Here is a 27,515-nt window from a genome sequence, read left to right as displayed (position 1 = left end):
AGTAGCACGGAGTACTCCGTACAGGGGATCGTATTCTTGCTTGCGTCGAATATTTGTGGCAAAGCTGTGGCAAAGCTGAGAGTGAGTGATGCATAATAGCTCACATGCAAACAAGTGAACAACATGTCAGGACCTTGACTTGTTCTCGAGGCTCTATTGGTCCGGAATCCTTTCTGTTCGAAACGGAAACCCGCACAAAAGCCCGGTCTGGCTATTGGTTCGTCGAGAGAAGCAAATCAAATGCTCGATACCCGCGAAGGGCATTGCGCCTGTAAGGATAAATTATCGCTGGATATACGAACATAAATGGCAATTGACTCTGGACTAGGGGCCATCCGAGTTCGTGATAACAGATTCCATGACCCAGATAGGCAGATAGATAATAGGCAGATAGAAAACTGCGAGAAGTTCTGATAACAAATAACCAGCATTGATTTGTACATCAATGTGTTCGTGAATCAACTTTGATAGGGCACTTGCATGAAGATAGAAGAAAAGAAGAGATTGGGAAGATAAACCAGAGCATTCGGGTTGTCATCTTTGATTGCGTGCTCCGTTGATGGCAGAGCGTCAGTGTTCATATCCCAGATCGCACCAATGGTTCGGTCATTCCCATATCTGTGCGAGATGTAATCAAGAATCTTGAAGATCAGTCACATCAGAGATATGTTTCACTTTATCTCACACAAGAGCCGACCCTGGAAGATGTAGGAGATAAGGGTCCATTGTCCATTTACAATATAGCAACTTGACACCCCGGGATCCGCATTGGAGGATCCCCCAGAGATCCGATGGGAAGTAAGACTCTGGGGTCGAAATCCGGAGATAGCAGAGTCACAGTATGATGGCGGTGTAGGTGATAGCTCCAATGATAATGCATAATTGTGCCAGGGGTCTTATCTCTGCACGTTGAATTTTCGTTGGAGATACCTAGGATTCTCCCTGTTGGCTGCGGTCTCAGTGAGCACATTGTTTAGCCCCTTAGGTAGCGTCGCGTCTTATCGAGACGGTTTGGTGGATAACCACACGGCATGGCGTCAATATTCTTGGGCTGCTGAGTACAACGTATATATAGTCCATTGTCCCTGGTTTTCCCTTTGGAATCCAGCTTCACTTCGGGTTCAACTCGGTCAAATCGGTCCAATCTGTCAAATGGCAACCATGTCAAGTCGGCTCACCCAAAAACGGAATCCATGTTTGCTTTCGTTACATATGCGCAGAGTCGGGTTCCTGTCTCCACGCTCTTCGCCCCTAGGAAAACGCTTCTTCATATGGAATCAGTCAATTGTCTCGACCTTCTAAAGATTTTCTTGCGTAACCGCAAGAACCGCACGGGAAGGGGAAAAAAAAAAAACCCCTACAACCCCTCACCGCACTGCTATGGGAGAAGACCATGACCAAAGTACCAGTCAGATTTGGCGTCGAGGGCTGAATGTGCAGGACGCCACGGCCCACCTGTCGATGGTAATAATTGCCCAGTGCTTTCCCCCGCGACAGACATATCCGGGTTGATCCGGGTGCCTGAGACAGACAGTGATATTCCCGCACTCACATCCCTGATCTAAATTGGATTTGACAATATGATTAGGAACACGTATGGCCTTCAGGTCATGTACTTTATGCTAACAAAGAGAGATAAGGTGGAAAGTTCCACCGATCTGCATTCTATCAGGATGACCATGGTTAATTACATTCTAATTGCATTCCTATCAGCACTTCTTATCTATGATTCCCCGACTTAGGGTGGGTAGTGGGGCCAAAAAAAAAAACAGTCCCTACTCCATGCATATTGGAGCTGATTACTCCCAAGGCGTTATTGGATGGGAGCATCTTGTTCGTTTAGGCCTCGCGTGCCTGTTCCGTATCCCGATCCGGGTCCCCGTCCCCACTTGCGTCGACCAGGCTCACAAGGATGTTTGATATCTATATGACACGGAATCCTGCGATCGGCTCTGAATTCATATGAGGCGGCCGGAGTTGTACCTTAACCCCGCCTTGAGTGTCCCGGTGGCAAACTAATGAATAGAGAAAGGGAACATTTGAAAAGAGCAGGGATATTAACCGGTACGGAAGACCTCCTCAAGTTCCCCCACGAAGGCGGCAGACGTCAACGAACTTTGATTTGCGAAATTGTTTGCCTTTCGAGGTACTTTACTTCGTTTTGGGGCGAATATCGGGGAAATTCCGTGACAGGCAGTCTTGTATATTGTCTCCATACGCGGGTGGTACCGTTTTCGGGTAATATAGGGATCTCTTTCTGAGCCTCTCGGTGAGTCTTGACTCCGTTGGGAGATGATATTGATTGCTGGGGTTTTATATTTTATATGATCACCTGTCATTGAATATAACTATGCGATATATGGCAGACTCTACCCAACCTATAAAGCTGTGAGAGACACAGATTCCATTATTTTTTTTTTGGAGAAATAAGAGATCAAAAAAGAAGACCCGTAGAACGTTCCTTATCTTTGGGGATCCACCCGTTGCTCGGTTTACCATCATTCCGCCCCGCTAAGAACATGGACTATAAACCTCGATATCAACACATCTGATTGTGTTTTTCTTTTCTTGCAAATTGTTCACGGATACATCGTTTCCCTAGTAGAATTCCCATCGTTTGTCTGAAATACCATAGAGAATAAGAGATTGAGACCTCGAGGCGAGATGAATGCATTTGTTCGTTTATCCTACAAAACCTCTTTGACTGGACCGGGAGGTGTACTCCACCATTAACGTATAGTACCCACTTGGCCTGCATCTGGACTGGCTCCGGGGACGCTAAGGAATGTGATGTCTTTGGCAGTTCCATGTTCTGTCTTCTCAAGCTTGTCCGATTATCTCCAACTATGTAGCCATAGGAATTGATAGTACCTGCGTATAGACCGGTCCCGACTCACAGGTGCGGGCGAGGTACATTAGTTTCAATTTTAGTACCGAGCTTGTGACCAGTCGGGCCGATGATTATTCGAGATGCCGGTCAGATCTATACTCGAAAATAACACCCATGTAAGACTATATGATATGTTTTAAACCCAAAAACAAAACTGGGGCCGTGCGAGTATGCAGAGAATGAAAGGATGACCTTCTAGATCCGATACCAAAGTACTACCTTGACACAAGTTGATTGGAGGAGTAATGTATATGTAGGCCCAAATAGTCTGCATACTATAAAAAAAAAAAGAGTAATCGGGCTTTTAAGAAGACGGGAGTGGCACATAAAATCAATGGAATCGAGCGAAGCGCCGTAAATCGGTCATTTCCCCGTGACAAGAGTAATACCGGTACGCTCATTTACATATAGATTACATAGATTACAAGTCCTTCTTGTTCAGAGTCACTCTCTCTCTCTCTCTCTTTAGGGACGTGATATTATTATTCTTTCCCTCTTTTCTTGTTATTTTTGTTCTTTTGAGAATACCTACACGGAGTACATCTTTGATTTTAACTTATACCTCTTGGTTATAGTCATTGCGTGGTCGGCAGTAAACTGCCCTCCGTTTTCCCCGTCTTCCCACACAATTCCCTTCTCCTCTCCATCTTTCTTCTTTCATCCCACTTTATTCTCATCTTTCCTTTTGTCATCCTCGGAGGGATTTTCTCTTCCATCAAAAGATAGATCTTTTCGGGGCATGAGCGTCTGGAGGGTCTAGCCCCCCCTCCACGACTCATCAGGAAATCCAAAGAGGCGTCGAGGCTGGGTGGTGGTCTCCAGATCCCATCGTGCGTTTTCTCTCATCCCAGTCGTCAGCTTAATTATCTTATTATAATATATTATTATCATAAGATCCGTTCCGTGCTAATAGGCGTCTTGCGTTGACAGACCCTGGTCGTTGGCTGAATCCTGCCAATCGTCTGTCGCTTGGCTGCATTCGATCATCAACTTCCGGCAAGGGTCTCGTTTACGGCGGGTACGGAGGAATTTCAATCCAACCCACCTGTTTGCCGTTCATCCCCTCCCCCCCCCCACGGTCGCCTCTATTTGAATTACTTGTTCCCTCTGATTGAAACCCTCTCCATCGGAGATTATGGAGGGGATACATCATGGAGGGCATGGGGGAGCCCGGCCATCCCAGCCTATGGCGTTCCCCGATTTCGACGCCGATTCTCATATGGTGTCCGACGACTTCTCCTTCGACACCCCATTCAGTCCCTCTGGTTCCTCCAACGCCAATGATGGTGTCCTCGGCAACTCCATCTTTCCGGAATGGACGAGCGGTGCATCCCGTGGCGACAATCCTGATGAGATGCAAAGGAAAGATCCGCTGGCCGCGCAGATTTGGAAGCTCTATACCAGGACAAAGTCTCAGCTGCCCAACCAAGAGCGCATGGAGAATCTGACCTGGCGAATGATGGCCATGAACCTCAAGCGCAAGGAACGGGAACAGCAGGCTCGGTAAGAAACGCTCCTGCCAATCCTAAAGCATATAGCTGATTTACTGATATCCGAACAGCGCCTCGGAAGCTCGAAGCCCGACACCGAGCGGCATCGCGCAGATGCGCTTGTCCGACCAAGTATCGCCCGCTGGCCCCGATCCTTCGCACGATATGAACCTTGATGCCACTTCAGATCCAATGAATCTGGATGACTTCATCGTTCCCTTTGATTCGCCTGCCGAACACTCCACGCATCCTTCGGTCGATCGAAACTTCACAGCGACACCCACTGGATCAATTCCTATTAAATCGCGCAAGGACCATGCGATGACGGATTCATCGACCGCCGCCTCATTCCCCCACCCACCCCAGGATCAGCGAACAAACTCCGAGTTTGGATACGTCCCCCGTCGGGTCCGCAAAACGAGCGTCGACGAGCGGCAGTTCTTCGCCGGCCTCTCTGTTCCTACCCGCAAGCGCCCTGCCGAGGCCTCACCCCAGGTTCCTCCGGTGTCCAACGCTATGATGGCGCAGCACTCGGAACTTTCAGCGGCACTGCCAGATTACTCTCTCGATCATCCACCTTCTGCTTTTGCTCTTTCTGGCAATGGCACAGTGGGCCCGCGCAGACCTCAACATCATCACACGCATTCCAACATTCCCTACGGGCTGGATACGTATGGCATCAACGAAGACCACGGGCTCAATTCAGCCGGGCCATATCAGCAAAATTTCCATTTTTCGCCGTCGGATTCTCCAATGACTGCAGGAAATCCTTTCTCGAGTCTATATGCCCAGACGCCGCTCGCCTCGTCGCTGAACTCAACTGAGTTCTTCTCACCCCCGCCTTCTGGCTACCAGTCTACTGTGTCGACCCCGCAACCGATTTATGAAGGGGAGCAGTCGATATTCTTTTCTGATGCGCCCTCCGCGGAATCCCATACCCAGCGCCGCATTCCTAATTATATCCAGCAGCGTCAGTCGAACCTGTCTGCATCGCTGCAGCCACGTTATATGTACAACATGTCCAACGGTGAATCTCACCCAGGGAGCGCAGTTACAGGGCCACCAACCACTAATGTGTCTGGATTTTCGGTGCCACAACCGCAGCACGTCAACCCATCACAGGTGCTTGGCCACGGCGAGTTCTCCGCAACGGCGCCTGCCAGCAGCATGTTTACCTTTGGCGGAGATTCAGACAATGAGGATGACGATGGTAACTTTGGTGAACGCGGAGGCATTACCATGCCAAATGACTTTGCATCTTTGGATGAGTCTGTTGATATGAGCGCCGGTCTTCATTGGGACGGAGGTTTCCCCGGATCAGTACAGTCGCTCCCAGGCTTCAGTGCTCAGCACCGCAAGCATGTTACGATAGGATCCACAGACATGATAGATGGCCCCTCTGAATGGAATCAGGGAGGTACTCTTGGTCGTGCGCATGGATCCGCTGCTTCGGTCAGCGAGGTGCGCAACCAAAACCAGGACCCTCGTCGCTACGGGAAGGTTCCTCGTACAGCATCGACCCCCAATGCTGCTGCACTGCTCCGTCAGAGCTTGAATGGCTCAGCCAGCGGGCCTCCGACAAACCACCCCTCACCAAGCACCCCTCCGGAGTCCGGTCTCAGCAGTGCGGTACCCTCCCGGCCAGGCAGCCCTGGTGGGTCGAAGAACGGTGACCCGAACGCGGGACCGACCACCTGCACCAACTGTTTCACCCAGACCACTCCTCTCTGGAGACGCAACCCAGAGGGCCAGCCTCTGTGCAATGCATGTGGCCTGTTTCTGAAACTCCATGGCGTCGTCAGGCCACTTTCGCTCAAGACCGATGTGATCAAGAAGCGAAACCGCAGCAGCGCCAACACACTTACCGTTGGTACTTCTCGGTCATCTAAGAAATCTTCCCGCAAGAACTCCATTCAGCATGCCCCATCCACATCGATATCCTCCCGTATGAACACTTCTGAGTCTCCACCCTCGATCAATGGATCCAGCACGTTGGGGAAACCCGGTGTTGTGCCAATTGCCGCTGCCCCGCCCAAGTCCGGTCCCCGGCTGGCGTCGCTCAGGCCCGTGCTGGTGTGCAAGTAGCACCCAGACGGCAGCGCAGACTCGAAAAAGCACCAGCTGGAGAACCAGATGCAGACGACAGCCCTAAGTCAGCCGCTCCCCCGAGCCGGTCCAAAGTCGTGCCATTAGCTCCGGCGATGGCACCACCCGCTGCCGCAAACCCAGCGAACCACAGTATCGCCGGTGGACAGGGTGCGAGTCAGGAATGGGAGTGGCTGACAATGAGTCTGTAGTTGGCTTCTACCACATGGCCTTGTGCTTCTGCTGAGTTTTGCCGATGTGTGACCGGGCTAGCCACCACTATAATCTCACGTATTACACGACTTATGTCCCCTGCGGTCGTGGCTCCTTTATTACTCTCATGCTTTTTCTGATTATTATACGTCACGTGTGCTTTTCTTTTTGTTGATTTGATTGATACAACCGCGTCTGTCCGGGACCCGAGCTGCTTATTATGTTTTCACTTTCACGTTTGCTTTTTTGTTTTGTTTTCGCAGCTCGGAGCCGGGCAGAAGTGCGCATCTCTCTCCCGCCTTTGACTTTTTTTTTCTGATACTACTTACTCATCTATTCTTGGATTCTTGCGCTGCTGAGCAGGCTTTGATTAATGGATCTCATCCTTGCGTGATTACTTCTAGACCTTCAATATGATCATGATTTTCTCCAATTCATTCTCTCGACACGCTTAGCCTATCAACTTAGGTGTAATTACCTAAGCCCTAAGCATCAACTGCAGGCTGAGCGAACAGTGACATCACAACTAACTTCATCCCCGGACATTAAGCCGGGAAAACAATCCACGTCATGTCGACGAATATTTGGGCAGTACGTCTTTGCGCTTCCTCAAAATATATTACTTTTACGCCATACAACCCAATATCAGACCACAGCACACTAAGCCAGCAATCAACTTAACACCCAAGACATTTGGAAAGGCAGTATGGAACCTCTTCCAGTCAACATTAACAAGGCATAGCTGATTCTTTTCAACAAGACGACATGTCTAACACGGACGGTGAGTAGCTATCTCGTGGACTCCTCCATGCAGAAACCAGCTCACACGTCGTAGAAGGCTCGGAACCATTCACAACCAAAACGAATACCACAGATAGGGTCACCGGCCGTGTCCATGAGTCTGCCAGTAATGCGCGCGAGAAGATAGCTGAAAAGTTCCAACCCGGTGCGTATTTCCCGCAGTGATAGGCCGCGGGCTTTGCGCATACGACGGATGACATTTGCTCTGGGAATGAATTAAGTGTTGTTTGTTGAGCACCAGCTAAATAGACTGATTGCGTTCTACAGGAGATACGAAGGCGACGTCTCGTCGCGCGTCGGATACACCCGACAATATCTGGCAATTTGGACAGGGTGGTCCGAGAGAAGAGCGTGATTATGGACTGGAGAGGGAAAAGTCTCTGCTGCAGTCGGCGCAGGAGACAGTGGCTAAGGCCCTTGGTGGAGGGTCTCGTGGTTAGTTGCTGATTATGGTAGTTACTTGATTATTTGGTTTTGCTAATCGAATGCTTCAGGTGCAACCTAAATGCCTACCTAGGTATATGAGCCGATTACAAATGTATAGTTATATAGGATGGAATTTCAGGTGATGTTTATACATCCATTGTGAGGATTGGCTGTACCATTCCTTCTCCTACGCCTTTATTTTGAATAAATTATGCATCGAAGTCCGGTAACTTCCCACTTCACAATGTACAGGATGTAAACTGTGTTCAGTTGTGCCAACCTTCCTAGCGAATAGATGCCGAATGGATATTGCGGACTCGGATCGTTGAGTTGGATATACTTCGAAATATCAACATAGTTTGTGTGAAGTATACATCGAATTTCTGCAATAAAAGGATTATAAAGCATAAGTAGCTCTTAATAAGCCGAAAGTGGAATCACCTACAACATTGTACGGAAAAGAAGGATTTATCACAATATACTTCCCGTTCAGGAAGGTTTATGCCTCAGGCAACAACTGATATGATGAATCACGTGTGATAATCAGAGCAAAAAAAGAATCACTGACAGCCATCCATCTCCAACAATCAATTGATTTTGCGCAGCCATGGGGTCCAGCTCTAAAAGAAAGAAGGATAAGCAAAAGGATTTCCAGGTTAGAATCACAAACCTCCGTTTCTTCTCTTCAACCAACTAACATCTGCAGAAACCTAAACTCAAAGTTGGGAAAACCAAAGCGAAGCCCGACAACTACACCGATACCAGTTTCAAGTCGAAGTGTAAGTGCATTTTTATAACTGCTTGACATCTTGTCATGCTCACAATCACTAGCAATTGTCCTCACACAACAATCCCTCCACCTCGCCGCCCCGACTTCAAATGCTACATTCACGCATAACTTATCTCTCCTCTCCGCCAAGTCCGACAGCCAACGACGCGACTCGCTCGCTTATCTGACTACCTCGATATCCTCTCGGCCAGTAAACTCTCCTCTACCACAACCTGTGAGCGTTATTCTACCATCTCTGCTGCCGCTCATCCTCGATGGAGCCACCAGTGTACGGACCCAGCTCCTCAAGCTCTTGCGGACCCTGCCACCGGGCGATGTCGAAGACCATGTGGCGCAACTCCTTCCCTACGTTCGTGCAGGAATGACCCATCTTGCAGCAGACATCCGTAGTTCTGCTGTGGAGATCCTATCATGGATGGTCGAGGCAGCGGGAGAATCAACAGTTTCCTGCGCGGGAGGTTGGATCAAAACGCTCAACTGCTTCTTGTCCGTGTTGGGCTGGCACACCGAAGAGTCATCGCAGTGGTCCTCAAGCCGGGCTTCATTTGGGAAGTCTGGCAGCCAGGGCAAGCCCATGGTCAAAACGCTTGGGGCTCTGGCGATGTTTTTGGATGCGGGGATCGGAAAACCTTCGGTCGACGGTGTGGATAGTGAAATGTCTGGTGATGATGAGAGTCCGGACTGGCCCTTCCCCCTTTGCCAGACCGCCCAGCACATGATCTCGGACTCATCTACTCCATTCGCATATCTGAATCTGTTTGGGAAGCCGCGCGATGAGGAAGGGGAGATGTACGAAACTCGTGAGGATAGGTACCGCGTGTTCTCGACTCGTTTCCAGCCAGCAATCGAGCGTGGAATCAAGAGCGCCAGAGAGGAAGGTGGCGAACTAGGCCGTGCATCATCCGGTGTGAGCAAGGTGTTAAAAGAAGCGATTGCGTATGGACCAGGTCCATGAATTGTTCAGCCACGGTTTATGAGCAAAACCAAATCCATCCAATAGAATGGTACCGTGACTTGGGCCTAGGCTGGGACCTAAGATTCTTGCGGGCTCTACCTATAAAGCTACCAGTGGACCACGCATCCAATTCAAGCCAGCTCGGGCATGAATACCACAGTGTCTGTCCTTATACAGACGGTTTCGCCCTGCGAAACTGCAATCAGCGTCGAATAGACCCTTCGGGTACGCCCTTTGGCCGGGGTGGTCATGGGCTTTGTGCCCTTGCAGCAGGTACAAGCAAGATATATACAATACCAAAGCTCCGAGCCAGAGTCTTAAGCTGGAACCTCATATATCTATCTCTTCATGGAACCTCAATCTTAGTCATTTATGCCTATAGCCCTGCCCAGGTGGCGAGCCGGAAAACCACGAACGAAATAATCTAATGTTATCCATGGGAAATTCATTCAAATTTTTTTATTTTTCTTAGAAATTGGGGGACGAGAGAACTGGACTTCTTATTTCTTTACAAACGCTGAAAAGACAAACATCAAAGTCCTATTATTGGACAGGTTCTAACGCATTGTACTGTTATACATGCATGTATGGACATCGAGTCACTTCCCGATGGATCCCGGCCCAAAAGACCAAATCCAGGCCTTGGAACGAATATGTTTGCTGCGGTATGTGCACGATAGACAATTTTTTATTCGCTTATAGATTCTTTGCCGTCTCGGAAGTGGGTATAGTCTTTACACATTTAAGACAAGAGGGGAAGAGTTGACATGTCTTGTAGGTGGGTCACTACTTTTCATTCTTTTAATTTCGGGAAATCAAGAATGAAGTCGAACACTGCATGAAGAAGAGCCGTTTTTTCGGAGATTAATGCAGGCAATCGTACATACAACATAGAGATGGTGTACTAACTACCTGAGTTGGTAAAGTGTGGGACAACGAAAGCAAGGGATGACTTCGAGTTCAGTTTGTGATTGCACAGAATCTTATTCCTAAATTGAAACTGCCATCTAACTTTCTCTATATATCACTTATAATGCCGATATAGATTAATGATATCAGTGTTCCACAGGGCTGTACCTTCGTACATGTCTATCCCTGTCCCGGTGTGATTTGTATGGAGTGCATGCATATTTGACATATTAACATATTGACATCTTGATAATTATAGTATTCAAATCATTCAGCTTAAATTAAATGTGTTATTGATTCCCTAGTCTATTTCCAATAGTTCATGAATTGTGTGTGTGAGCTATCTCGCCCTCTCATATTTTCCATATTTTCCCGATCTACATGTACTTTTTCCCATGATCGACCATGATCGACTGTTTCTACCCGTCTAACGGATCCCTGAAAATTCTGATATGCACAGCTCCGATCTAAACTCTTGCTTTATTTGGGAAAATCACGCTAAGTGAAGTGACTTGAAAAGTTTCGGATCTGATACCTCATATTGGGGAGGGTGGGGAGGTGGGGGAGGTGGGAAGGACGGAGTACAGGACCTGACGTTTTCTCTCTTTACCCCCCTTGCATTCATATCGAAGGGGAACAAGGAGAAAAGCTAATTAAAAGGAAAATCAGTTCAATTGATGATTAGTCTGTGGTTGGCCAGCATTGTCCCTGCCACAATAAACACAATGGAAAAGAAAAGGCGAAAACCCAGACGGCAACATGCAGCCCCATCAGCAGTCTGCCCAGTGTCATCCAATTGCTGTGTCATATTTCCTTCCCGGTTAAACATCGCGATATCAGTCTGTTTGATCGAGTCTAGCAAGGTTCTCCACAAGACCTTGCTTGGACGAATCCCTTTGGACGAACCTCTTTTCATTATATGCAGGACTTGTCCTTCGGATTCGTACTACCGTTTTAGCCTCAACCTATATGTGCCTTTCCTTCCGGGAGGGGGTTACCCGTAATACCTAGGTACTCTCCTGTCTTTCTATTTCAGGACAAGTAAGGATAGAGGTTTACCTGGGATCCTATTAAACTCTCTCTATTTCCGTCTCGCAGTTTCGACTTTTGGTCGCTCGTTTCGACTCTCCCAAGAACGCCTCAACTCTTGTCGACTTTGTACATATGGACTCTTGTACATAGTGGTGTCAACTTGTGTCGACATATCATATTCCCCGCGCGTCTATATAGCCTCACAGGCCCCCTGTCGTGTTGGCCCTCTTGTGCAGGTGAGCATGCCTCGCTCCCGAGCTAGTGTCTCTGTTCATCTCTCTAACTTGGGAAGTATAGAATTGTTAGAATTGTCTATTGTTTTACCCGAACAGCCTGGATTTTCATGTCGACAACCGGGAACTGTCGGATTCCAAAGTCAGCCAGTAATTGATGCTCCGTCTCCCTATGCATCAGCTTGATTCACCGCATGACTGCGCTGTCGCACCAAGCCCAATTGTTCGGACTTATCGACCTGATCCTCCCTCGAAACGTAGGATCCCCAACATGAACATGACGTCTACAAAGACTGGACCACCGCCTAAACCTCTGGCCGCCCCCCAGGCCTCGAGGCGGCAGTGCTCCACGACATGAAGCCCGATCAGCAGGCATGGCTGAAAGGGCTGGTAGAAATGAAAGCCTAGTGGACATGGTTCGATTCCTCCAGAGTCAAAATATGCCCTCTCAGCCCCCGCCTCTATCTCTACCTCCATCCCAACCTCAACCCCGCTCTCGCGCTCCCTCTCAACCTCAACCCTCAAGTCCCTCTGATACAACTACTGCACTCCCTGTTCCTATTTCGCCTAAAGAATCGAAGTCAGAATCGAAGCCAGATTCAAAACAGGATCCGAAGCCATTTCATCGTCGCCTCTTGCAGTTTGCCCAGCGCCCAAAGAAGGAATCATCGCCCAGGTCAAAGCAAGAAGAGCAGCAGCGTCAAATAGAAGCACTAACGCGGGGAGGGTATCTTATCCCAGCGGCTCCTCCAAATGAATCAAAGGGGCAGAAGGAGGCAAAGCGATCAAAAGAAAGCCTGTCACTATCTCTCTCGCGGACTCTTTCCAAATCAAAGAAAGATGTGGAAAACATTGGACAGCCATGGCTGCAAGCCAAAGTCGATTGCGACAGACGACCGATTGAGACAAGACATCGCTTGGGCTCAATGGATCTTGCTGCCTTTGGCTCAATGGTCGACGTCGCAGTCTCACTCGCTCCCGATTTGGACGATTCTATGCCACCGCCATATCAGCCAACCGATCACACCTCCCAATCCCCATCAGCTTTCCCGACGTCAAGTTCTGCAGCAGACCCCAGTCCTCAAACTATCACCCGACCAACTTCCTCGTTGGCTTCTACCAGTCATTCGTATAGGAATATGTCAATTGATGAGCAAATCCAACGGCCATCTAGCTCTACAGAGTCAAGTACCCGCGCTGACCCTGTCTCACAAGTCACTCTCAACGCATTAGATGCATCCGTGAGTGCGAATGGGACAGAGTCAAAGCCTAAACCGTCTATCGATATCCCAAAGCGAAATCAGTCAGAACAATCTTCTGTCCGCAATGTCACGCCCATGTCGCCTACCTTGAAACTTTTCCCAGATGTTGCACCTCCTCGCACATCTAGCAGGGGCCCGTGGAGAAATTCATCAATTCCTCGGTATCAAATGATCGAGAATACCACAGCGTCGCCGACATCTCCGGTGCCCAGCCCACGAATTGGGCCTTCTGACAACGAATCCAAAGTTCCAGATAAGCCAAGAACATCATCAGATGGTTTCATAGATGCTACAGTCAGCAAGGCAGAACGAAAGTGCCCAGACGCCCTTGCACCTTGTGCGACCTCTTCTGCAGAAGCACTATCTGCAGTAAAAGCCTCAAAGGACTCTGCCTCCCAAGATGAGACCACAATTCGACCGCTTTCATTGTCTCTAGGCACACTGCAGGCATTTCCTCTCCCAGCGCCTACAAAGCCCCTGCCCTCAGTGCCCAAGACCAAATGCTCGCCGACTACTCCGGACACCAACGCTCGCTCTAGTCGAGCGATTGATTCGGAGACATTGTCTTCCAACCTGCATTCTCCTTCTGCAACATTGGTTGAAGACCAGGAGATCCGATCCGCTACCGACAGTCCTTGTGCCCTTGGCTCGCGTCCGGCAACCGCTCTTGGCAGCCTCGGTGCTGGAGGGTCAATCGCCGATGACGAGGAAAGCTTGTTGACCGCTTCGCTTTCGGAACACTACAACCCAACCCCGGAACATTGCACTCCTAGAGGACGTGTTTCAAGTGTGCGCATCCCTCGGGTGCAAGAACTCCCCGAAAGCCCTTCAAGTCAATGTGATGCGGAGGTCTCCGAGGGGCGGCCTTTGGCCGACTCTCCCGTCCTAGGACACTCTATCCCTACAAAGTCCAATGGCAAACGTGCTGCTCTGAAGGGGCTTCAGATCAATTCCCAAGTCAGTCGGAAGAATCTTCCATTTGGTCTGCCATCGCCTCCACCCACTGCATCACTCCCATCAGCTCCACCTCCTCAGCACCCACCTCCTCCGCCTCCTGGGCGGAAGATTGGCCAGCGCAACTACACTGCACCTAATGTGGCTACTCCACCATCAATGAGGAACATGGAGGCACACCCTACACCGGGGTCCTACCGATGTTCGGCCTTATCCCGGAGCAACAGCTCAGGGAGCAGCCTTCGACATGAGAGTTTCCCTGAAACATACCAGCAAAGTCGCCCTGAATCTCGCCCCGAGTCCCCACTTCCATCGTCAGATGACGAGGTTTTTGGCCCAGAGATAGACACCAAACACTCGCGCCGAGAGGCCGATAACTACCAGCGCATCCAGCCAACACGCCGAGGATACGAGACAATTGATCCACGGCAAAGATCCTCCCGCAATCAACTTCGTTACCCCAATCCTGCGCGCCCTATGACACCCCAAAGCCGCAGCATCCACAGTCTTGAGAAGACTTCGTCTCCTCAGTCACAATACTCCCAATCAACCCACAGATCGAGGGAGTCTCAAAGCAGTCAACACATCCGCGCTGCTCCTCAAAAGGATCACTACCTCGAAGACCGGGTTGCGAACCTGGAACGCCAGAACCAGATTCTACAGGCCGCTCTTATGGCGGCGCTCAATGCCGGAGCCAAGAACCCCTTCCAGGGTCTCAATCTTGACCCGAACATGTCATCAAACTCCCCACACGCTCCCTTTGCGCACCAATATCCCGGCCGCCATACATCACGGCCTGACAGCTGGGTCAGCTCTTCTCGCAGCAGTGAGCACAGCGGATTTGAGACTTCTAGCTCCTACCGAGAGAGCCGGGCAAGCGTCAAACAGCTAGACAACATGATTGAAGACATCGAGACTGGTTGGCTGTCGGACAAGTCCAGTCTCAGTGGAACCCGAATTGCCCGCAAACGATAAATAACGATATTTTCCCTTGCTTTCCTTATATTCTTTTCTTTTTTACATCTTCATTCCTTCTGACGGAACCATATTACTCATTATTGGCTTATGATGATCTTTTTGGCTTTTACTTCTACATATCCCGACCCTGTCTATCTTTGCTTATTTTCCCATGATACCATTGTGTTTTACTCTCTTTTTAATTTATATTATTGCACTGAATTTTGCGGTATTTATCACTGAAACAATCTAGATCTATATAATTTCCATTCCTTGCAAGGTTGACGTAGGACCGAATAACCCTCTCGTATATAATTGAAATTATTTGGTAGATCTTTAATTACAAGAGGAGTTATTAGTTGTTTTGTTCTATTTTACTCGTACCTGAGGAGCTTACATGGAGATCTTTACACCTGGGCAGGATATCCACCGATGTTTTTGTGCCCATCGCAATGCTTAGTCATTTGTTTTGGGGACGCCCAAGCAGTCAACTTCTTGAACTCCATGTGCTTCAATCATTCTGGCTGAAGGAAAACACATAGCTGAAGCAGCAATTGCAAAGACATGAGATGCTCAGTGCTAGTCTAACCCACCCCTGGCCATAACCTCTCACACCGCATACCAGCGCACTCTTCACATTCCCCGCGGAACCCCCCAACCATGGCGGACTCAGGCCAAGTAAGTGCAATTTCTCCTCCAAATGCGCTCAACTATTCTGACAAACCTCGAAAGCGCACACAGCAGGTCCCCCAGCATGTCACCACGCTGCTCTCACACCTCACCTCCCGCCCGGGCGTGCAATCCACCTTGATTCTCTCCCGCAAAGACGGATCCATCATCCAAAGCACAGGACAGCTAGCACAAACGACCGAAGAAAATGGAAGCTCTCGCACCGCACAGATCCCCCAATCCACAACCGACTCGAACCCCCTCTCCGCCGCCCAACCCACAGACCCGTCCCCTGCCTCGCCCGCCGTGTCACAGCCCTACCAACCCTCGCAAGCCGAGACACTAGCTGCCCACATCTTTGCCTTTGTCTCCAGTGCCGAGGCACTGGGTATCTCGCTATCGCGGCCCACGCCCACTGTGCAGCGCTCCAGTGACAGCCATTGGGATGTTAACTACGACTATGGGAACGAGGCGGGCGCAGCACGTGAGGAGGACCGGGACGGCGATGGTGTTGACCGGGACGAGGACGGGGAAGTGAAACTGCTTCGAATGCGCACAAAGAAACATGAGATTGTTGTCGTGCCGGATCGGAAATACCTGCTGTGTGTCGTACACGATGCCTCCCCCGTGGAGCTGGGGCAGCGAACTCACGTTCCCGGTAGTGGAATTATTGATCTTCATTGTGGATATGGCTGCTTTCATGTGGTTCTCTCGGGGTTTTTCTTGTGTTTTTGCAGGGGCTTGTTTTGTTGGTTTGGATTTCATACATATACCCGATGGAAGGAAAATCTTCGCATTTAATTCATGTTTTCCATGTCATGGCTATGTGTAGAACTGCCCATGTACGGTTCACCAAGGATTGGCGTCTATCTGCACTATTCTAGCATAACGTCGTTTTCCATTGCTTTATTTAGGGATGACTGCGGGCACCGCGCGTGGCTGTTTGAGTGAAGCAACCTACTTCTTCTTCAGGGCTGTTCATGTAGATGTGCTGGCCGCAAGCTCTATGATGTAGAGTCGGCATGTCCCCAACTCAGAACCCCGAGATGGAATGGTATCCAAACACAACGTACATAGTATGTAGCTTGAGACCGGAGTAAATCCGTTACCAGCTCCACTGTTTACCCCTCTCAGCACGCCCTATGCCAGACAACTATTAATTGGACAGATATCCTTCATATCTTGCAATAATTCCCACCTTAAATAGTGCAGCTATTATCAAGCTATATCAAGTGGATTAGACGATATTCAAAATGGCCTCTGCTCTCGATATTTCGGCAGCTCGCTCTCGCTTCCCTGCACTGCAACAGGAGCAAGTGTACATGGACAATGCTGGTGAGGTGGACCTCCATTTTATAGCCGCGGTAACTTTAAGATTTGTGCTGATTGTTAAACTACAGGCGGAAGTCAGGTTCTTGATACTGTGGCTGACTCGTTAGTCCCATCGGCGTTCATTGTAGATTGCTATATACTGACGCGGCCATAGCATCCGTTCTTATCTGCTGAACACGAACGTCCAGCTCGGAGCCAGCTATAAAGTCTCCCAGATTTCGACTAATGCGTACGACAATGCATACAAAGTGGCTGCTGGGTTCATCAACGCCGCGCCCGAGGAGGTATCTACTATAAGCCATGGCGCATACTTCCCAAGAAATATAAGAACTGCCAAACTTCGGGTGCTAACGCATGAAATTGGAAACAGATCAGTATTGGTATCTCAACCACCCAGCTATTGCACAATCTCGCTACGGCGCTTAAATTCCAAGCTGGTGATGAACTGGTTCTTTCCAAACTCAACCATGAGGCCAATACCTCCCCGTGGGTCCATATAGCAGAGAGGTTGGGCTTGACCGTAAAGTGGTGGGCTGCTTCCGACCCAAAGAATCCAGTGTGCGAGCCGGCTGAGTTGAAGTCCCTGCTCTCCGATAAGACCAGACTTGTAGCATGCCCACATGCTTCCAATATCACTGGCACTATCAGCCATATCCGAAGGATAGCAGACGTGGTTCATGTTTATCCTCGTGTGGGTGACTACGAAATCTATTGGTTTATATGCATTTGCTCGCACGGACATATATACAGGCACTGCTGTGTGTGGATGGAGTGGCCCTGGCTCCGCATCGTCAGGTCGACGTGAAGGCGTTGGACGTGGATTTCTATGTAATTGCAACCCAAAACCTTTGGGTGACTGGTCCATTGCTGATCAACCCCACTACATAGGCATTCTCCTGGTACAAGGTGTATGGACCACACTTGGCACAACTATATGCCTCATCACGCGTTCACGACCAGATCCAGTCACTGGGGCATTTCTTCAAGCCCACAGATACACTAGACCTGAAGCTCAACCTTGCATCGGCTAATTATGAGCTTACACAGAGTATCACCGAGGTTGTGGAGTACTTTGGCTCCGACCCTAGCAGGACCTGGGCCCAGATGGCCGAGCACGAAGAGCGGCTACAGCAGATTCTACTTGAATTCCTAGCTTCTAATAGCCGGATCGATATTATCGGTGAACCTTCGGCCAGTAAGGAGCTCCGCGTGCCTGTTATTAGTTTTGTTGTGCCGGGAGTGGGCAGCCAGCGCCTTGTGGAGGAGGTTGAGCGTCGATCGGCCTTTGGGTTCCGCAGCGGCCATATGTACAGTCACCGGCTACTGGCCGACGTATGCGGATTGGAGGATGTGGAGGATGGGGTGGTGCGGGTCAGCTTCCTGCACTATAACACCGGTGAGTGGGTAGCTCGATTGGATTCGTTCGATACTAACAAGGACAGAGGCCGAAGTACGGGGGCTGGTAGAGGTGTTGCGAGAGGTGCTTGCATCGTTGTAGATAGCTTATGTGCATCGTGCAAAATAACTACCTGGATCTACTTATCACTATATGCTATGGAGATATTTTCCATTTTTGAGGATTTTCTTGTTTCCAAGCTTTCTCCCACTACATTACTACAGACCGCATATTTCGCCACCTGCCCTGCAGTTATCTCTAACGGATGTCCGAACTTTCGAGAAATCCAACTTGAAGCCTGACCTTGTAAAACATTTCTTTGTTTTCAGCCTAAGTTCCCACCGTGAGGTCATCTGAGTTGAGAACTCCCAAGGTTCCCCAGCTCCATGAAGGCTGCAGGCAACCCCAACCAGCAACGCCGATCGCAGGGTCAACCAATAAGCATAGAGATAATGGTGGAATAATGGGAATGATAGTGGATCACAGCCTAACAGCCGCGTGTGGATTGGCCAAGATGCGAAGACAGCGTGGCAAGCGGCTTTATGACTCAGTGGAACATGGACAGTGCTTACAGAGAACCTTAAGAATGGATGGATTATAGTTATTGTTGAATATTTCCCTTGCTGATTTGTTAAAATGGTACTTTTCTCTCAAAATAAGATTAAATCACATAAGTGGCTACACAGACATACCTAGGTAAGGTGCCACTGCATGGTCAAGTCATTCCAAGTTCGTTTTATGCCTAGATAATGATAATAATATCATAGTGATCAATAGATATAGAATATCTAGAAGATACAAGATATCAGACTATCTAATATAGAATATAATAGCATATTAATAGTATATTAATAGTATATTTAATGGTGTATATATAACAAAAAGCTGATAGAAACGTGAGTCACCGTCGTACCACTCCAGGGCTTCTCCTATCTCGGAGTCTCTTCGCCGCATCCGGGTTTTCCCTCTCACACCATCTTCACAATGTTCCTCTCCTGATTCTACGATTCTACTTAGGATTCATATATATACAAAAGAAGTAGAATATTTGACTATATTCTATTTCTATATACGTGTGGTCCCTGCGCCTCCCGGCATCTTCCTAACCCGCCACCCACTTCTTCTCGCCACAGTGTGACTATTCTTTTTCCCCTTCCCATTTTTGCCCCCCTCTCTTAGTCAACTTAAGAACAGATTTTGAAAAGAGTCATAGGTAATGTCGTTCCATAAATGCCTTCCTTTTCCTTCTGACTCCTCCGCTAACACATCTCGCCTCCCCCTCAGCCTCTCCTCTCCCCCCCCGACTCTCGCCTCCCTCTCTGCCTAGCCCGCTTCAACGACTGCCTTGTTCAGACAGCCACCAGCCTGGTTCTGCCTGTCCACGGCCCGTTGGATGCCTTGATATAACTTCTTTTCTATCACACGACTCATTTCAAAATGTACCTTATTGATTCATCCGTTCCGATCGCCTGTGCTGCTGTTACCGACCTCCGCATCGTCACCGTCTCTGGTTCCATCTAATACACTCGGAAAAAAAGAGTCATACTACCACGTGCCCCTGCTTTGGTTTTTATATCAGAAGCACTTGGTTGATCGGATCGTGAATACGTTTTCCTTCTCTTGTCTTTATAGTTGATTGTTTCCCCTTTGATCTCTTTTTAGCCGCTACACCCGGCGGTTCCGCTTATTCTTCTACATCTGGTTATCAACCTGGATCTCTACGTTTAAAGGTCTGCCGTCGCCTTTCGTCGCAAAGACGGCTTCTGTCTCCTCGGCTCTCGTTCCCGGTTCCCTGCTTAACGGTATCTTGACACTACGGTTCCAAAAATCGGACCATCTCGCTTTTTATCCGGTTGTTCTTCATTTGAACTTTGTTCACACAAACGCCCTATATGAACTCCACAGTACTTCCGGATATGTCAGGGATGGACGTCTTGGGGATGAACCTCTCAAACCCAAGCTCTCAATTGACAGCGTCTCACCACGCTCACCCCTATGCATCCTCGATCTCCTCCTCCGCCTCCTCCTCTTCCTCATCTGTATTCTCTCTGGATTGCGTCTCCTCGCAGAGCTCGATATCATCGACATCGACCAACCCGGTTGACGTGATTTGGGAAAATGAGAATAGTAGCCAGTTGGGAAGAAATCCGAACGGAGCATGCCCCCGGGCTTTTGTCAAGGGACCTGCTTCCAAGGTGGACGGTGTAGTGCCATCCGAGCTGCGAACGCACCCTCGGCGCACTAACAGTTATTCTTCTAGCGCCCCCCAGTGCGCGCCCTCCGCCATGTCTGCTACGGCAGTCGGAACGGAAGGTGAACTTCGTCGACAACCTCGTCGGTAAGTCTTAAAAAAAAGACTCCTCACGTACGTCATGTACACCCAGCTAAATGATATCCCCCCTCCTTTTAAGACACCGCATCACAGATCGTTGAAACCATCTGGCCCCTTTCCGCCGCGGCGTCCCGCAGTGATGCCGCGACCGGATCTAAAGGGGTCCTTCCTCTCCGCACTTTTATCCAGGAGACACTCCGCCGCTCGCGTACTAGCTACAGTACCTTGCAGGTGGCCTTGTATTATTTGATTAAAGTCAAGCCGCACGTGCCCACGCATGATTTCACCAAGGAGCAGCCTCGGGATCAGTCGTCTTTGCGGGCGATGCAGTGTGGACGCCGGATGTTCTTGGCAGCGTTGATTCTCGCTTCAAAGTATCTGCAGGATCGCAACTACTCCGCTCGTGCATGGAGCAAGATTTCTGGGCTTAATACTCTCGAGATTAACCAGAATGAGCTTATGTTCCTCAAGGCTGTCGGATGGCGCCTGCACATCGATGAAGCAACGTTTCAGCGCTGGACTGATTTGGTCTTGAAGCTGACCCCCGGTGCCGGTGGTCCCCAGGTTACTAAAGGTCAGTGCTGGCAGACTGTCCTACCCAGACTCACCCCTGAATTGGACCTTGTAGAGTCAGAGCCCATGACCCCAGTCTCGGCAATGGGTGGGATGGATCTCGGTCTCTCAGAATACCCTTCGCCTCGCAGTCTGCCAATCAATGAGTCTATGCGCTCCTCGTCGCGCGAACAAACTCCGACTTACGCTCGGAGTCTTCCGCGAACCCTGGAGCCGACTCCGCGCATGGATTATGCCAACTTGGCCATGCCTAGTATTCCACGGCCTATGATGCTTCCCACGCCTCAGATGACCCCCCAATCTCAAGTGTCCGCCACTCCTGCTGCGAGTGTGGCTGCTTATAACACCCGCCGCCCATCCATCTGTACGGCCATGTCCCAGGCGCAGAATGCGTGCATGGCGCGATCAACACTCGATCAGCGCCCGCCCCTTTCATTCTGCCCCCGGACTCAGTCGTTCGATGGTTACCCGGCTGCGACCCGTCGGTCATCTTTGGCTCGCTCGACCTCCTCGGCATCGTCGCCTGACTCGATGGTTTCGGATGTCTCTACCTTGTCGTCCCGCTCTTCGCGGTCGTCATCAGTCTCGTCCAACGCCTCCGGTACTTCTGGCTCAGCGCCAGCCCGTCTGGCTGTTAAGGCTACGTTGCGCTGCACGAGCAATTCCCTCAAGGAGTCCCGTAAGACTCTGGCTATCGCCTCTCCGATTGACGAGAGTTGTCTGGTCGGCGTCTACAGCTCTCCTGAATATCCTAGTTCCATGGGTACTTCGGTCCCAGACCTGTCTAGTTTCTCCCTGGATTCCAGCCTGAGCGAAGCCGCTCAGAGTCTCTGCGAACTTTCCGGCGCTACGCCCGAACGGCGCCAGTGCCGAAAACGTGGACGTACTGGATCCGACGATCTGTTGCTCCAAAACCATGTGCGTCATCTGATCAACCTCGGGACCTCCGGAGATCACACTGTGTTGCCTGATGGACAGTTTCCACGCTCGTTCATGGCGCAACATGGGTCCTCCATTACCCCCGTGCAGACTGGCTCAGTCTCTGGACCAGCAGGCATGAAACGCGCCTGCTGTGGCAGCGAAGCACGCAAGATCGCGTTGAACCCAAGCCTCCGTGTTGCGGAGTACTTGAATTGACTTGCGATTTATTAGCGGATTTTCCTTATTTTCTTATTTCCTTTGTGTGAGGCGAAAAAAGAAAAAAGTCCGTCTTTCTGTTTGTGTTTTTTTTTCTCCCTACGGCGATCTGACCCCGTTGTACATACCCCTATTATCGGGTACTCGGTCGTACGTATTGGGACTTGGGCGTTTGATTCCCACGAAGTGTACGATGTGGTGATGACTGGCGTGTCTTCTACTTGCATCGTGCATCTATTCTCTCACTTTTCCCCCTTTCTTTTATCTACTTTTGTGGTTGCGCACGGAGTGTGGTCGGCATGGGACGGTTATGGTCTTTTATTTATCTGGTTATTGGGGGAAAGCGGGCGTCTGCCCTGATTATACCTGTATCAACTCATCCATCTAGGGGATGGTATAAGTGCCATCCCGAGGGTTCCTCACCCTCAGATAGGATAGTCAATCCAAATACAGCTTAACAGCGATATCGGCTCCCCTCGTATTTCTAAGGCACATGATAGGAGGTCTGACCGTGCAACCTTCCAACCTTGGAATGGGAAATCCATCCATGGATGGTTCCGCTGTGAGTCATCCAGGCATCAACAATGGCTGGGTGTGGCTGTGGCTCATGTGGCTGTGGAAATATTCCCAGGCATTAGCCCTGTTTCTAAGTATAGAGTGGAGCCCCTTATGCATAGCACATATCATTCACAGATTGGTTTTTGCAAGGAGCTGCGTACTTTTATTCCAATACTGGGGTGCTTGAGCATATGCAGACAAAAGTCCCATGTCTATCTGCGACCAATTTTAAACCTGATCCAATACTAATCAATACACTAGGGTGCGCTTTAACAAGGTCTTCTTGCTTCCTCGCATATCGCCGATGCTTGATTTGATGAAATACCCCTGGTAAGTCAAATATGGATGCAAATGCTTAACCTATGTACTTGTAGAAACGAAGATGTACAGTTGGATCTCCGAAATATTGGGCTAAGCCTTTGTACATATTACCGCCCTATATACCGCCTGTTCGTTTTATACTGTCACAAGAATATATCGTCGGCTGCTTATCCGGCCGTGGTCATCTTAATAGTTTCTCAGGTAGTCTTCTCCGGTAGTCTTCTTAAATGTCTTTTTAGTCGCCTTTGTTAGTAGTCTCCTTGGGTACATACCTTTGACTGCTAACCGTTAGTGCTGAATCACGTGCCTACACGCTAACTATATTAGGAGCTTTAGACTGGCAGAACCGGCAGAATTTGGAGGGCGGTATATCGTGGTACAAAGGTTTAGCCCAATATTTCGGAGGTCCCACTGTACTCATCTTCCGGTCACCTCGCTACCACGTGACCATATAACTGCCCTAAATATCAGACACGATATAACCATTCTGGCAGCAACATGAAGATAAAAAGGGCACACTGAAAAATGCATTAAAGAGCGCAACATGGTATCGTCAAATATAACATTTCATATCAGCCCGGGCTAAATGGATATTCACATCAATATCAAAGAAAGCTCAGACAGCCTTTTCCACATCCATATGTTTCTCCTGTGTATCAAGAACCACATCCTTCCCGTCTGGGGCATCTGCTTCCATTTCCTTCGACCACCATACCTCTATCGTATATCTCGTCAGGTAGAACAGCCCGGTCGATCCGAGTCTCCTGCGCGGGAAATAGCCATGATAACGACAGATAGGCAATAGATGTGGCAACAAAGCCCAACAGCCACCCAAACTCATACGGATGTATACCCACACCGACATCGACATGAGAGTCCACAGCGTTGATCAGCCCGGGAAGGCTCGGTGCAACACCCACAATAAAAGACAATACGGCGCGCCAGTTCGTGCCAGACATACTCTTGCCCGAGAGGCCCGGGATAGCGAATGTATAGCGATATCTCGGGTTATGAGGCTGGTATAGAGCGAGGCAGTCATATCGACGGCGGTTAACAACCCAATAGTCAAACATCATGATTGCAGCAATCAGGACCGAGGAAGATGGCGTATGCAGACATGAAAGAGAGGAAGTTACTTGCCGATTCAAGGATCTTCCAGGGAACAAGACACCATGACAGCAAGGCACATAGGATCTGCCCTCGCCGGATGTTGATATACCCTGGTGCCAGTGCGGTGAAATCGTTAGCGGCCGAAAGAGAATTGGCCGAGATGTTGACGCCCAGGGAGGCTAGTGCGAAGGAAGCTGCGCCGAAAAAGCGACACGCGCGATTGGACCAGTAGCTGATCAGGACTGTTGGATCCCACGGGATAGAAGAGAGGTTATAGTGAACTTGACCAGCGGACGAGGCAGCAATTCCAATAAAGGAGAAGAAGGTGAATACGATAGGCAGCATAGGGATATAAAGGAGCTGCCACCGGGGACTGACGCGGGAGTAGCGGGTGAAATCAGACATGTTGACAGAAAGAGTGGAATAATTGCCGAGTACCGATGTCATATTGGCCAAGAACAGCCAGCTATACTTGGATCCGGTGACTGTCGGAGCCTGCTTTGCGAATACTTCACCACCGCCTTGTACGGTGACGAACGACCATATCAAGATAGTGATCCAAGCGATGGGAACCAGAATCGACTTGACTGTAAATAACCAGCGCAGCTTGTTTGGATGCATGCAGAGAAACGGGACCTGGATCAACCAGAAGATCAGGTACCCGACCATACCGGCTGTCGTGATTCCCTGTGACTCGGGAATAGCATTTGGAAGGTCCAAGAAACTTGGCCAGATTGCTCCAATCATGACACGAACAGCATTTCCGCCGTTGACATTTTGGATAGCAAACCAGAAAATGGCAAGGATGACTCGCGAGATGATGGCGATATATGAGCCCCAAAAGCCCCAGCTGGCACGAGCAATCACAGGGAATGGAACATGGTATATGGCGCCCACAGTACCATTTGCTGCGATGACCAACGATATGATGAAGAAGGACAAGGCGACAATGCCCAGAGCTTCACGGTAGGTGAGGCCGACGGCAATCATACCGCTGGCGAATTGCCAGGTTGCTGCGTGCAAGGCATCGGAGATCCAATATGCTAACAACATGTTCTGTTAGCTCTAGTCTGGTGTTTACCAAAGATAAGCACAAGTGCTGTACCTATTATACTGGATACACCCCATTTGCGCGCATTTTTGGCAATCGGGTCCAGATCACGGTTTGTCCATCGTGCATTGCCTGCTGCAAATGCAGACTCGCCCTGTGAGACCCGTATATGCGGCCTAGAGATGCGTAACTCCATAATTGAAGATGAATCGGTGGGATGGGTGTTCTAATATAAGGAGGGTTCGAACCCCGGTCCGAAAGTTTTCGTTGTATAGGCTGATGTCTCACCACCACACAAGCGGAACAGCTCAACGACACAAAACATAAGATAGCGAGAGCAAAATAAATGCAGGTCCGACGTCTTCTTAATCCCCAGATTTGCCCCCCGTTCTGTCCCGTGCACAACAGGGATGATAAGAATGATAAGCCTGCATTATGCAGATAAGACTAGGGGGGACGAATGAGAAGGAAGAGCTCAAAGATACCTCGTAAAACTCGTTTAGGGTGGAGAGATACAGAGATATGCTTAATTGCTATCCATGCTGCATGCGCAGTAATGCAAAAGAAAACGAAACTCATGCGATCGTCACTGCGCCGCACTATGCCATTCATCGATCCCTATAGAAAGTACCTAGGTGTTCTCTCTACTGCTTCTCACCCGGCAAACGGACATCCTGCCACCCTCTTCCATCACCAACGCCCTCTACACTGCCGTGTGGTCGGATCCCCTGCCACTCCGTGAGATTGATCCACCCAATCTGCTGCACATCTCCAAACCCGCCAATCCAGTAAGCATGGGTGACCACCAACCGGGCCCAGAAACTCGCATGAGGTGAGTAAGAAGCACCAGGTAGCCAGACCTTAGCATCAGGATGAGGCTCGAGGAAACACTTTTCGAGGGCCGCAGCTGCGTCATCGGGAAGCGGGGACGGGAGGTAATCCAAGTATCCAAAGAGGGTGACCCGAGGTAGAGCAGCCGGGCTGAGAGGAAGACCAGGATAGACCGGACCAGCCTCATTAAGGTGATCCCACCAGTCTAACTGGAGACTGAGATTAGACCCCGCTGCAATATTCTTAAAGGTGGTTCCAATTCGAAGGCCAAGAATTGTTGGATCGCCGTTATCATCGTGAGACACATCCGAGGGCAGGGATCCATCACAATCGGCAATGTACTCGCGGAGCGCGATAGAGAGACCGGCAACATCTGAGGGGGCGTGTGCGGAGGGTGGGATGGATTCAGGGAAGTTGGTGGAGATGACGGCAGAGGGTGACAACGCAAGCAAACGGCGGGCCATCAGAGTCGAGGTAAACCAGGACGGGCGGTTTAAGGCACTTTGGTCTTCGACATGGTTAGAGTTTGGACCCTGGTCCACACTGTTTGGTGCACCGAGGAAGGCCTGGAGATTGTCTGGAGGTGGGACAACAAAGCCGTGGGCCGCAAGGGGTAAAAGCAGCGCGACAGCGCCAGTGAGGATGGAGGCCGAACGAGAGACCATCATGACGGCTAATCAGATAGACAAGTTGGCATCGAAATAATTTCCAGAGGTTCAGAGGAGGGAAGAAGAAAGCAGAATGAAAGTAGAAGTGCGGAGAACATCAGCTGATAGCAATCTTATCTGATCAAGTCACGTCACCACCTACGGCAGTCTCTAGCCGCCAGTGGCGCCACTGATTCTCCTTCGGTCTCCGGGTCCAAGTATAGCTGGCTGTTCTTGGCCAATATGACACCGGTCCTGGACAATTACTTGTCAGAAAATAAATGAAAAAGACCAAGGCTCAGGCTGGCAGAGATCTAAATGCGTGGGGCGTGAGAATGAATGAGAAATGAATAAGGTGATACCTCCCTAGGCCTCAATAAATATCAATAATAATATGAAAGAACCTGAAAAGATACTGCAAAAGATGCCACAAATGTCGGAAAAGATATAACTAACCATTGCAGCTATAATACCAAGATTGAAGCATGATTAACAGATATCAATCCCTAGGTAGTGTAGTCAATCGCTCGAACAACCCTACACGCGTATTCTGGCGTCTTG

The 27,515-nt window shown here is 49.6% G+C and overlaps 8 protein-coding genes across 8 annotated transcripts; 6 read left to right on the top strand and 2 right to left on the bottom strand.

The window, feature by feature from the left end:
• Positions 1-4,025: 4,025 nt before the first annotated feature.
• N7519_010398 (GATA-type transcription factor) lies at positions 4,026-6,677 on the top strand (the record flags this gene model as incomplete). Its single annotated transcript, XM_057297171.1, has 3 exons — positions 4,026-4,393; positions 4,452-6,453; positions 6,480-6,677. The coding sequence occupies 3 exons, from the start codon at positions 4,026-4,028 to the stop codon at positions 6,675-6,677; spliced, it is 2,568 nt and encodes an 855-aa protein (XP_057145053.1).
• Positions 6,678-7,443: 766 nt separating this feature from the next.
• On the top strand, positions 7,444-7,919 carry N7519_010397 (transcriptional regulator family: GATA type zinc finger; the record flags this gene model as incomplete). Its single annotated transcript, XM_057297170.1, has 3 exons — positions 7,444-7,459; positions 7,514-7,624; positions 7,747-7,919. The coding sequence occupies 3 exons, from the start codon at positions 7,444-7,446 to the stop codon at positions 7,917-7,919; spliced, it is 300 nt and encodes a 99-aa protein (XP_057145052.1).
• Positions 7,920-8,512: 593 nt separating this feature from the next.
• Positions 8,513-9,650, top strand: N7519_010396 (IPI1/TEX10 family protein; the record flags this gene model as incomplete). Its single annotated transcript, XM_057297169.1, has 3 exons — positions 8,513-8,560; positions 8,612-8,684; positions 8,737-9,650. The coding sequence occupies 3 exons, from the start codon at positions 8,513-8,515 to the stop codon at positions 9,648-9,650; spliced, it is 1,035 nt and encodes a 344-aa protein (XP_057145051.1).
• A 2,614-nt stretch (positions 9,651-12,264) lies between these two features.
• N7519_010395 (uncharacterized protein) lies at positions 12,265-15,015 on the top strand (the record flags this gene model as incomplete). Its single annotated transcript, XM_057297168.1, has 1 exon — positions 12,265-15,015. The coding sequence occupies one exon, from the start codon at positions 12,265-12,267 to the stop codon at positions 15,013-15,015; it is 2,751 nt and encodes a 916-aa protein (XP_057145050.1).
• A 1,904-nt stretch (positions 15,016-16,919) lies between these two features.
• N7519_010394 (putative aminotransferase) lies at positions 16,920-18,496 on the top strand (the record flags this gene model as incomplete). Its single annotated transcript, XM_057297167.1, has 7 exons — positions 16,920-17,001; positions 17,067-17,100; positions 17,153-17,282; positions 17,369-17,689; positions 17,749-17,826; positions 17,887-18,394; positions 18,441-18,496. The coding sequence occupies 7 exons, from the start codon at positions 16,920-16,922 to the stop codon at positions 18,494-18,496; spliced, it is 1,209 nt and encodes a 402-aa protein (XP_057145049.1).
• Positions 18,497-19,831: 1,335 nt separating this feature from the next.
• N7519_010393 (putative G1/S-specific cyclin Pcl5) lies at positions 19,832-22,436 on the top strand (the record flags this gene model as incomplete). The annotated part of the gene is made up of 4 exons (XM_057297166.1): positions 19,832-19,904; positions 20,125-20,493; positions 20,655-20,732; positions 20,806-22,436. The coding sequence occupies 4 exons, from the start codon at positions 19,832-19,834 to the stop codon at positions 22,434-22,436; spliced, it is 2,151 nt and encodes a 716-aa protein (XP_057145048.1).
• Positions 22,437-23,931: 1,495 nt separating this feature from the next.
• On the bottom strand, positions 23,932-25,672 carry N7519_010392 (uncharacterized protein; the record flags this gene model as incomplete). The annotated part of the gene is made up of 5 exons (XM_057297165.1): positions 23,932-24,002; positions 24,031-24,450; positions 24,487-24,509; positions 24,535-25,468; positions 25,531-25,672. 5 exons carry the CDS (start codon positions 25,670-25,672, stop codon positions 23,932-23,934), a joined length of 1,590 nt encoding a protein of 529 aa, XP_057145047.1.
• A 448-nt stretch (positions 25,673-26,120) lies between these two features.
• N7519_010391 (uncharacterized protein) lies at positions 26,121-26,975 on the bottom strand (the record flags this gene model as incomplete). The annotated part of the gene is made up of 1 exon (XM_057297164.1): positions 26,121-26,975. The coding sequence occupies one exon, from the start codon at positions 26,973-26,975 to the stop codon at positions 26,121-26,123; it is 855 nt and encodes a 284-aa protein (XP_057145046.1).
• Between the last annotated feature and the right edge of the window lie 540 nt (positions 26,976-27,515).

The sequence above is a fragment of the Penicillium mononematosum genome (genome assembly GCF_028829835.1).
Source record: "Penicillium mononematosum strain IBT 11891 chromosome Unknown utg000005l:1.0-9366267.0:1.0-9372171.0, whole genome shotgun sequence".
Classification (NCBI taxonomy): domain Eukaryota; kingdom Fungi; phylum Ascomycota; class Eurotiomycetes; order Eurotiales; family Aspergillaceae; genus Penicillium; species Penicillium mononematosum.
This window is presented reverse-complemented; position numbering and strand designations above follow the sequence as displayed.